We start from the raw sequence: 12,345 nt of genomic DNA on the forward strand, positions 1-12,345 counted from the left end.
CAAACTGAAGACGTCTTCATCTTATTGAGATACAATATAAAAATAAACACTGACCAAGAGTTGCTAGAAAGAACTCAACCCAACTTCTACTTTCCCAATCAAGCTGAAACTTTCCACAGGAAAACCTGGTTTCAATTCATGCCGAATTGTTTTCATATGGAAAGAAAAAACTAAGTCAGGTAGAGACAACCAGGTACTGGTTTTTATACTTTTAGAGAGCCAGACTGAAGCTCTACTCAGCTTCACATTTAAATATTTGTTTCACTTTAAAATTTATATCTCTAGTCACCTAAGTGATACCTAAAGTGAAAAAAGAAAGTTAATTGAGTTGGGAATTTTGTGGAGCTAGACAGGTTTAGGGGAGAAGATGAAAGTTACAATCATTCATTTAATTACTTCTGATCAGGAAGATTTGATATCAGGTCTGGATCATTTGTATTAGCCCTTTGATAGCTGGTTTCTCTGTAGTTGTCAAGAGGCAAGACCCATTAAAAGTATCAGCATAACAAATGCATGACATTAGCACAGTTTGGTGCCTGTCCTCTTTATATTCCCAAATACTGGACTTTATATCAGGATGCTTTTAAGATCAAATTGCCCTTCTAAACAGGATTTTTCTTAATAAAGCTTCTGTTTGCATTAACTACAGAATTAAAAAATGTTTTAGCGATTTGGTTAGACAGATGGTTGTGTTGAGACAAGACTAATGACTAGAAGGGTATCTGTGGATTAAATATAGATAAAACTACCTCCAGAACCCTTAAATATAGACAGAATCTATCAATTTATGTAGGAAGCCAAAATAGGGAACAAGAAGATTTAGAGTTTAGATATATCGTCTGGACTCAGGATGCTGCTTTATGCAATTGAAATTTATAACTCCCTAAATTCAATCAGAGTAGGGACATTTAAAGTAGTCAGGAGGAATCAGGATAGTCATGTGCTAAAGAGTGGAAATTCTGATGCCACCTCCCTTTGCAAATTGTATTGCTGACTGCTTAAAGGAGGTGGTTGAGAGATACATTTTTTTCATTTAGACTTCTGTTCTAATGAATGATGGAGTAGGATAATGCTGAGAGAGAGTAGAGAATATATTTCTGGCTCTAGGACTGTGAGAACCAGGTAATCACATTTGGAATATTCTCATTAGGTTAGAAAAGGAAAAATGAGAAAACCACTAGCGGGACATGCATTTATATCCCAGAGACCATATGCTCCAAAAATTAGTTTTGTTTCCATTGCCCCTTATTCAAAGAGATGGTTACTTCAACAAGCTACATTACTTAGCAGAGCCTGAGAGACAGACTGAAAACATATATTTAAAATGGAAAATAAAAATTTAAAAATATGATAAATGGTTTGCTCTACATCTCATTCACATTCTGTGGCTAGAGAAATCCAAATCTCACTTAGATATTCCTGCTAATGCAAAAGCACACTAGATGGAAATAAACCAAGAAATGAGAGAAAATGTTTATTTATTGGGTGGGTGTTGGTTCACCCAGTTTATTCACCTCTGGAGTGGAAGTATAGGGAAATATAAAGTCTGCTTATAATAGTCAAGGTCTATACAGGAGCCTTGAAGTTGCTCTCCCCAAATAACGAGATTGATTCAAGAGAAGGAAAAAACATGATGGAAAACATCTCATCACACAAAGTTTGCTGATGGTGTCTCTGACAGTCACTGGCCAGCAAGGGAAAAGGAGAAACCCACCTGCTGGCTTTAGGATTTATTGAAGGCTGCCAGCACAGCCCAGATCATCTCTGTGGCACTGTGCTTTGTCCCCTCTACCTCAGGGTCCAGTTCCACTAGGTCCTTGGCCCGATTCATTGCCACATCATACTTGTCATCTGTCAAAGAGGAGAAGACATTCTCTAGCACATCAGAGGAGTGGGCTAGCACCAGTAGTGCTAGTGTTCGCTTGTCCATACGCTGAGGGTCATTTACCCACCGCTCTAGGACACTGTCTTGAAGCTTTTTCACTAGTCGCTGCTTCTCTGTTGTATTGGTCACTGGGTGAGTAGTCATGTCAAATAGGAGGAAATTCTGCTTCTCAGTGGTTAGAATACCCTTCTCTACTAGGTTCTTTGCAATTCTCTCTCTTACATTTCTCAGCTGGTACTGTAATTTGAAAGGGTTCCAGGTCTCACCTATGGGAAAAATAAATAGAAGGCTTGAACAACATTATAAACCAACTAGACCTAAGAAGACATCTATAGAATATTCTACCCTATAACAGTAGAATGTACATTCTTCTCAAGTGTACATGAAACATTCTCCGGGATAGACCATATGCTAGGCCATAAAACAAGCCTTAATAAATTTAAAAGGACTGAAAACATACAAAGTATGCTATCCAATCACAATGGAATTAAACTAGAAATTAATAACAGAAGGAAATTTGGGAAATGAAAAAATATGTGGAAATTAAACAACACAATCTGAAATAACCAATGAGTCAAAGAAGAAATCACAAGGAAAATTTTAAAAATACTTTTGAGTTGAATGAAAGAAACCCCACAATATACCAAAACTTATGGGATGCAGCTTAAAGCAGTACAAAGAGGGAAATTTATGATCCAAATGCTATATTAGAAAAGGAGATGTCAAATCAATAACCTAACATTCTATCTTAAAAAACTAGAAAAAGAAGATCATACTAAACCCAAAGCAAGCAGGAGAAAGGAAATAATAAAGATTAGAGAGGAAGCAGAGAAAATCAATAAAATCAAAACTTGGCTCAATGAAAAGATAAAAAAAAGGACAAACCTAGAGTGACCAAGGAAAAAAGAGAGAAGACTCAAAATTACTAAAATTAGGAATGAAAGAGGAGACATCACTACCGACCTTACAAAAATAAAAAGGATTATAAGGAAATACTATGAAAAACAGGATGCCAACAAATTAGACAACCTAGAAGAATGGACAAATTCTTTGAAATACACAAATTACCTAAACCAACTCAACAAGAAAGAGAGAATTTGAATATATATATATAACAAGTAAATAGACTGAATAGTAACTTTAAAACTTCCCACAAAGAAAAGTGTGGTCAAGATGGCTTTACTGGTAATTCTACCAAACATTAATGAAGAATTAATGACAATCCTTCACAAATGCTTAAAAAAGAAGAAGAGGGGGCTCCCCTGGTGGCGCAGTGGTGGGGGTCCGCCTGCCGATGCAGGGGACGCAGGTTCGTGCCCCGGTCCGGGAGGATCCCACATGCCACGGAGCGGCTGGGCCCGTGAGCCATGGCGGCTGAGCCTGCGCGTCCAGAGCCTGTGCTCTGCAACGGGAGAGGCCACAACAGTGAGAGGCCCGCGTACCACGAAAAAAAAAAAAAAGAAGAGGAAGAGGAGGGAACACTTCCTTAGTCTACACAGTAAGTATTACTCTGATAGTAAAAGGAGACAAAGACTTCACAAGAAAACTATACACCAATATCCCTTATGAATATAGGTACAAAAATGCTCAACAAAATACTAGCAAACAAATCTAGCAACATATAATAAACACTATGTAGGGAATTTCCTGGTGGCCCAGTGGTTAGGACTCTATGCTTTCACTGCCAAGGGTGTGGGTTCAATCCCTGGTCAGGGAACTAAGATCCTGAAAGCTGTGTGGCAAGGCTGAAGGAAAAAACAAACAAAAAACAAAAAAAAGGGACTTCCCTGGTGGCACAGTGGTTAAGAATCCGCCTGCCAATGCAGGGGACACAGGTTCGTGCCCTGGTCTGGGAAGATCCCACATGCTGTGGAGCAACTAAGCCCGTGTGCCACAACTACTGAGCCCGCGTGCCACAACTACTGAAGCCTGCGTACCTAGAGCCTATGCTCTGCAACAAGAGAACCCACCGCAATGAGAAGTCCGCGCACTGCATCAAAGAGAAGCCCGCACACTGCAACGTAGAGCAGCCCCTGCTCACCACAACCAAAGAAAGCCCACGTGCAGCAACGAAGACCCAATGCAGCCAAAAATAAAGAAAGAAAGAAAAGAAAAGAAAAAAAAACTCTCCTAAACTATGTAATATGATCGGGGGGACTTAAACCAGAAATGCAAGGTTGCTTTATAAAAATCAAGTAATATGTCATGTCAATAGAATAAAAAGCAAAAATGAAGTGATCATCTCAATAGACACACAAAAAAGCATTTGATAAAATCCAACACCCTTACATGATAAAAACACTCCACAAGCTAGGAATAGACAGAAACTTTCTCAACTTGATAGAGGGAATTTGTGAAAAATGTACAGCTAGCATAATACTTAATGGGGAAAGACTGAATGTTGTCCTTCTAAGATCAGGGATAAGACAAGGAAGTCATTCTCATCACTCCTAGTATGGATGGTTCTAGCCAGGGTAATTAGGTAAGACAAAGAAATAAAAGGCATCCAGATTAGACAGGAACAAGTTAAACTATTTTTATTTTCAGATGATATGATCTTGTGTACAGAAAAATCTAAGAAATCTGCTTTAAAAGTATTATAGCTAATAAGTACAGCAAGGTTTCAGGATACAAGATTGATACTCAAAAATGAACTTAATTTCTATATATTAGCAATGAACAACCTGGAAAAGAAATTAAGAAAACAACTACATTTACAAGAGCATCAAAAAGAATGTACTTAGGAATAAATTTAACAAAAGAAGTACAAGACATGTATACTGAAAATTACAAAATATTGTTGAAATTAAAGAAGATCTAAATAAATGAAAAGCTATCCCGTGTTCATGTATTGGAACACTTAATATTATTAAGATATCACTATTCCCCAAATTGATTTACAGATTCAACACAATCGCTATCAAAATCCTAGCTTGCTTTATTGCAGAAATTGACAAGCTGATCCCAAAATTCGTATGGAAATGCAAAGGACCCAGAATGGCCAAAATAATCCTGAAAAAGGACAAAGTTGGAAGACTCACACTTCCTGATTTCAAAATTACTACAAAGCTACAACAATCGAGAAGTGTGGTACTGGCATAATGACAGACATATAGATCAGTGGAAGAGTCCAGAAATAAACCCATACATTTATGGTCAAATGATTTCTGACAATGGTACCATGACAATTCATGGGGAAACAGTCTTTTTAACAATAGCGGTAGGACAACTCTATATATATCCTCATGCAAAAGAATGACATTAGAGCCCTACCTCACATCATATAAAACAATGAATCTCAAAAAGGATAATAGACACAAATGAAAGAGCTAAAGCTATATAACTCCTAGAAGAAAATATGGGAATAAATTTTTATGATGTTGGGTTAGGTAATGGTTTCTTAGATATTATAACAAAATTACAAGCAACAAAAGAAAAAAAGATTAGTTGAAATGTATCAAAATCAAAAACTTTTATGCTTCAAAGGACACAATCAAGAAACTGAAAAGACAACCCACAAAATGGGAGAAAAATTTTGCAAATCATGTATCTGAAAAGATTTGTATTTAGAACATATTTTAACAGTACAACTCAATAGTAAAAAGCAAATCCAATTTAAAAATGGGCAAAGGATCTGAATAGACAGTTCTCCAAAGAAGATACACAAATGGCCAATAAGCACATATAAACATGCTCAACATCATTAGTCATTAGGGGATTGCAAATAAAAATCACAATGTCGTACCACTATATACTCACTCGGATGGCTAAAATAAAATTACAAAGACAGAAAATAACAAGTATTGATGAGGATGTGGAGGAACTGAAACTCTCACACACTGGTGGTGGGAATGTAAAACAGGATAGCCACTTTGAAAAACAGTCCCTATTTCTGTCCTCAAGAAATTTACAATCTAGAATGAGGTGAAAGTGGGGACACAAAAATAATATTTGAAGTGGGCCCTAAAGAAAAACTGGGTATAGTTGATAAGGGTCTTTTAAAATAATTAATTAATTAATTAATTAATGGCTGAGTTGGGTCTTTGTTGCTGTGCACAGGCTTCCTCTAGTTGCGGCAAGAGGGGGCTACTCTTTGTTGCGGTGCACAGGCTTCTCATTGCAGTGGCTTCTCTTGCTGTGGAGCACGGGCTCTAGGCGTGTGGGCTTAAGTAGTTGCAGCACGTGGGCTCAGTAGTTGTGGCTGGCAGGCTCTAGAGCTCAGGCTCAGTACTTGTGGCCCATGGGCTTAGTTTCTCCGTGGCATGTGGGATCTTCCCAGACCAGGGCTCAAACCCGTGTCCCCTGCATTGGGAGGTGGATTCTTAACCATGGCGCCACCAGGGAAGCCCAATAAGGGTCTTTAAAATGTTAATCACTGAGATATTACATCTGGGACAATGGCAGAGTAACAAACACCAGAAACTCATCTCTCCACCTAGACAATAATTATACTAGTAGAATCTATCCAAAACAACTATTTTTGGAACTCTGGAGTTTCTGTGAACACTTGTAGGTTCCAGGGAAAGGCTAGGCTGGCAAATTGTGGTTAATATCAGTCAATTTCAGCCTTCAGTGCAGTAGTGACTACTCAGCCCCCAGCCCTATGATAGGCAGCTGTGGGGAGAGCAATCTGTTGTTTTGGTGTAGCTTGCTTGAGTCAGGGTGGGCAATAAGGACGTTGTCTCTGAAATATCAGGAACAGTGTTCTGATTATGGACTGCAGCTTCTGATGGCTGACATGCAGCTAAAGGCTGCCATTGTCCCAATTCCCACCAGCTGAAGCAGCTTCCAGGGGATTTAAAAAAGCAGCTTTTTTTTTTTTTACATTCAAAAACAACTACATGTACACGGTATTTTAGAAAGCCACTGTGCTTGCTTAAGAAAAGGTGTAACCTCAGGAAAAAACAAAAACAGCAAAGCCTGGGGGATGGGGAAAATCTGATTTCCAGAGTTACCACATTATAAGATTAAATGTCCAGTTTTCAACAACAACAACAAAAATCACAAGGCATATAGAGAAAGAGAAAGGAAAAAAAGAAAAAAGAAAATGACATAATTTGCACTTGAGGAAGTCCAGGTGTCAAGTTTACTAGACAAAGACTTGAAAACAACTGTCTTAGAGTTGTTCCTTTACGATGCTTCCTTTAGCAAATAGCTAAAAGAAGACATGGGCAAAGACAGGAAAATGATGTATGAACAAAATTAGAATACCAGTAAAGAGACAGAAATTATAAAAAGGAACCAAAAAGAAAGTCTGGAGATTAAATACAATAACTAAAATGAAGAATACACTATATGGGTTCAAAAACAGATTTAAGCAGGCAGAAGAAAGATTAGCAAATTTGAAGATAGGACAACTGAAGTAATAAAGTCTGGGGAACAACAGTAAAAAAAGTGAATGGAGCCCTAAGGGACCTCTGAGACACCACCAAATGCACAAATATTTTCATTGTAGGAATCCCAGAGGAGAAGAGAGAGAAAAAAGCGCAGAAAAAATATTTGAAAAAAGAATGGCTGAAAGCTTTCCAAATTTCATGAACGACACGAATCTATGAACTAAGAAGCTTAATGAGCTCAATGTTGACTAAAACGTCTGAGACATATCATAATCAAACTATTGAAAGCCAAAGATAAATAATCTTTTTCTTAACCATTTTTTAAATTGAAGTATAGTTAATTTACAATGTTGTGTTAGTTTCAGGTACAGAGCACAGTGATTCAGTTACATGTATATACCTATATTCTTTTTTCAGATTCTTTTCCATTATAGGTTATTATAAGATTTTTTTCCATTATAGGTTATTATGATATATTGAATATAGTTCCCTGTGCTATACAGTAGGTCTTGTTGTTTATCTATTTTATATATAATGGTGTGTATATGTTAATCCCAAACTCCTAATTTATCTCCCCCACACCCTGCCTCTGCTATCCACTTTGGTAACCATAAGTTTGTTTTCTATGTCTGAGTCTATTTCTGTTTTATAAATAGTTCATTTGTATATATTTTTTAGATTCTACATATAAGTGATATCATATGATATTTGCCTTTCTCTATCTGAGTTACTTCACTTAATATGATAATCTCTAGGTCCATCCATGTTGATGCAGATGGCATTATTTCATTCTTTTTTATGGCTGAGTAATGTTCCATTATGTATATATACCACATCTTCTTTATCCATTCATCAGCTGTTGATGGACATTTAGGTTGCTTCCATGTCTTTGCTATTGTAAATAGTGCTGCTATGAACACTGGGGTGCATGTATGTTTTTGAATTAGAGTTTTCTCAGATATATGCCCAGGAATGTGACTGATGGATTATTTGGTAACTCTATTTTTAGTTTTTAAGGAAACGCCATACTGTTCTCCATAGTGGCTGCACCAATTTGCAATCCTACCAACAGTGTAGGAGGGTTCCTTTTTCTCCACACCCTAGCCAGCAGTATATGTAGTTTACAAAGATAAAGAATCTTGAAAGCAGGAAGAGAGAAGTGAGTTGTCACACGCAAGGTGTCTTCAATAAGATTATCACCAGACTTCTCATCAGAAACTTTGGAGGCTAGAAGACAGCGGGCTGATATATTCAAAGAGCTGAAAGAAAAAAAATCTGTCACCTGAGAATCCTATATCCAGAAAAAGTGTCCTCCAAAAGTGAAATTAAGACTTTCCCAGATAAACAAAAACTGAGGAAGTTTGTTACCACTAGACTTGCCCTGCAAGAAATGCTAAAAAGGAGTGCTGCAGGTTGAAATGAAGGGAAGCTAGAAGTAACTTGAAGCAGTATGAAGAAATAAAGATATCCAATAAAGGCTAAATACATGGACAACCATAAAAGCTAGTTTTATTTCGTAACTCCATTTTTTATTTTCTATATACTTTAAAAAACAAATGCATTAAAAAACAATTATTAATCTATATTATTGGTCACACAATTTATAAAGGTATAATCTGTGACATCAGACCAGACAGAGTGAAATGAAGCTATATAGGAACAGTTTTTGTGTTACTGAAGTTAAGTTGGTATAAATTCAAATTAGGTTGTCATTAACTTTAGGATGTTAAATGTAGTCCCCATGGTATAATAAAGAAAATGTCTATAGAATATACACAAAAGAAAATGAGAGGGGAATCAAAATGTTTCACTACAAAAAATCAACCAAACATAAAGCAAGACAGTAATGCGGGAAGTACAGACAAAAATCTATAGACTATATAGTATTAGAAAACAAATAGCCAGGGCTTCCCTGGTGACGCAGTGGTTAAGAATCAGCCGGCCAATGCAGGGGACACGGGTTCAAGCCCTGGTTCGGGAAGATCACACATGCCGTGGAGCAACTAAGCCCAGGTGCCACAACTACTGAGCCTGAACTCTAGAGCCTGCAAGCCACAACTACTGAGCCTGTGTGCCACAACTACTGAAGCCCGTGGGCCTAGAGCCCGTGCTCCACAAGAGAAGCCACTGCAATGAGAAGCTCGCGTGCCACAACGAAGAGTAGCCCCCGCTCGCCACAACTAAAGAAAGCCTGTGTGCAGCAATGAAGACCAAATGCAGCCAAAAATAAAATAAATTAAAAAATAAATTAATTAAAAAAAGAAAACAAATAGCAAAATGGCAGAATTGACTGTCTCCTTATCAGTAATTACTTTAAATGTAAATGGATTAAACTATTTAATAATAAGAAAAAAATTGGCAGAATGGGTTAAAAAACATGATCCAATTATATGCTGTCTGTGAGAGATTCACTTTAGATCAAAGGACACAGATAGGCTGAAAGTGAATGGATGAAAAAAGATATTCCACTCAAATAGTAACCAAAAGACAGCAGGGTGGCTATACTAATTTTGGACAAAATAGATTTAAAATCATATAAGGTAAGAGAGACCGAGAAAGACATTATATTTTAATAAAAGTTTCAGTACAACAAGAAGATATAACAACTATAAATATTTATACTCCTAAGAACAGACTCAAAATATATGAAGCAAAATGGGCAGAACAGTCAGAAGTAGACAGTTTTATAACACCCCACTTTCAATGAGGCTTAGATCAAGTAGACTGAAAATAATTTAAAAATAGAAGATTCAACAACATAATAAACTCACTAAGCCTAACAGACATATACAGAACACTCCACCTAACAGCAGAGTACACATTCTTCTCAAGTGTACAAGGCACATTCTCCAGGACAGACCACTTGTCAGGCTATAAAATAAATCTCAATAGATTTCAAAAGATACATACAAAGTGTGTTCTCTGACCACAATGGGATGAAATTAGAGATCAGTAAAAGAAGGAAAATGAAAATTTGCCTATATGTGTAAATTAAACAAGTTTAAACAACCAATGGGTCAAAGAAGAAATTACAAGGGAAATTAGAAAATACTTAGAAATGGAGGAAAATACAATGCACTAAAATGTATGGGATATAGTGAAAGCAGTGCTCAGAGGGAAACTTATAGCTGTAAATGCCTAAATTAAAAAAGTAAGTCTCGGGCTTCCCTGGTGGCGCAGTGGTTGAGAGTCCACCTGCCGATGCAGGGGACACGGGTTCGTGCTCTGGGCCGGGAGGATCCCACATGCCGCGGAGCGGCTGGGCCCGTGAGCCATGGCGGCTGAGCCTGCGCGTCCGGAGCCTGTGCTCCGCAACGGGAGAGGCCACAACAGTGAGAGGCCCACGTACCGCAAAAAAAAAAAAAAAAGTAAGTCTCAAATCAATCACTTAACTTTACACTTTAATGGACTAGAAAAAGAAGAGCAAAGTAAACCCAAAGGTAACAGAAGGAATGAAATAAAGATTAGAGAAGAGATGAACAAAAAGAGAGATCAGAAAAACAACAAAGAAGACCAAAGAAACAAAGAGTTGGTTTTTTGAAAAGATCAACAAAATTCACAAACCTTTAGGTAGACTGCCAAAGAAAAAGAGAAAAGCTACAAACAACTAAAATGAGAAATTAAAGTGGGGACATTACAACTGACCTTGCAGAGATTAAAAAAAGGATTATAAGAGAATACTAAGAATAATGGTAAGCCAACAAATTACATAACCTAGAAGAAATGGACAAATTCCCTGAAACACTCAAATTATCTAAACTGACTGATGAAGAAATAGAAAATTTCAACAGATTTATAGCAAGTAAAAAGATGAAATCAGGGCTTCCCTGGTGGCGCAGTGGTTGAGAGTCCGCCTGCCGATGCAGGGGACACGGGTTCGTGCCCCGGTCCGGGAAGATCCCACATGCTGCAGAGCAGCTAGGCCTGTGAGCCATGGCCGCTGAGCCTGCATGTCTGGAACCTGTGCTCCGCAACAGGAGAGGCCACAACAGTAAGAGGCCCGTGTACCGAAAAAAAAAAAATGAAATCAGTAATCAAAAACCTCCCCAAAAAGAAAAGTCCGGGACCAGACGGCTTCATCAGTGAATTCTACCTAACATTTAAACAAGAATTAACACAAATCCTTCTCAAAGTCTTCCAAAAAACTGAAGAGGGAACACCTCCTAATTCATTCTGTGAGGCAAGGATTATCCTGATACTAAAGCCAGATAAAGACATCACAAGAGGACTTCACTGGTGGTACAGTGGTTAAGAATCTGCCTGTCAATGCAGGGGACATGGGTTTGAGCCCTGGTCCGGGAAGATCCCATGTGCCACGGAGCAACTAAGCCCAGCTCGTGAGCCACAACTACTGAGTCCGTGTACCACAACTACTGAAGCCTGTGCGCCTAGAGCCTGTGCTCCACAACGAGAAGCACCACAGTGAGAAGCCTGTGAATCGCAACGAAGAGTAGCCCCCACTCGACGTAACTAGAGAAAGCCCGCGCGCAGCAACAAAGACCCAATGCAGCCAAAAATAAATAATAAATTAATAAATTTAAAAAAATACATCACAAGAAAAGAAAGTTACAGACCAATAAGTCCTATGAATATAGATGCAAAATTCTTAATAAAATATTAGCAAATTGAATCCAACAGCATAAAATGATTATTCACCTTGATCAAGTAAAATTTATCCCAGGAATGTAACAGAAAATCAAATGGGCTGAGGATCTGAATAGACATATTTCTAAAGAAGACATACAAATGGTTAAAAGACACATGAAAATGTGCTCAACATCACTAATCATCAAGGAAATGCAAATCAAAACCATAGTGTAATATCACTCCACATTCGTTAAGATGGCTAATATTAAAAAGACCAAAAATAACAACTGTTGGTGAGGATATAGAGAAAAGGGAATCCTTGTGCACTGTTAGTGAAAATGTAAATTGGCCCAGTCACTACAGAAAACAGTATAGGACTTCCCTGGTGGTGCAGTGGTTGACAATCCATCTGCCAATGCAGGGGACATGGTTTAATCCCTGGTCTGGGAAGATCCCACATGCCGCGGAGCACCTAAGCCCGTGTGCCACAACTACTGAGCCTGTGCTTTACAGGCCGTGAGCCACAATTACTGAGCC

The 12,345-nt window shown here is 38.0% G+C and overlaps 1 protein-coding gene across 3 annotated transcripts in view; it reads right to left on the bottom strand.

The window, feature by feature from the left end:
- Positions 1 to 1,493: 1,493 nt before the first annotated feature.
- The window catches only part of GOLPH3L (golgi phosphoprotein 3 like), a gene marked incomplete at both ends in the record, with an annotated part of 40,886 nt that continues 30,034 nt past the window's right edge, over positions 1,494 to 12,345 (bottom strand). For 2 of the 3 annotated variants that reach the window (XM_079697998.1, XM_079697999.1), the window contains one exon: positions 1,494 to 2,151. In XM_079697998.1, the coding sequence (XP_079554124.1) occupies positions 1,724 to 2,151 (428 nt within the window). The remainder of the gene's footprint in view (positions 2,152 to 12,345) is intronic. The other variant, XM_079698000.1, reaches the window with a different exon arrangement.

Source organism: Hyperoodon ampullatus (assembly GCF_949752795.1).
Source record: "Hyperoodon ampullatus genome assembly, chromosome: 2".
Classification (NCBI taxonomy): Eukaryota; Metazoa; Chordata; class Mammalia; order Artiodactyla; family Ziphiidae; genus Hyperoodon; species Hyperoodon ampullatus.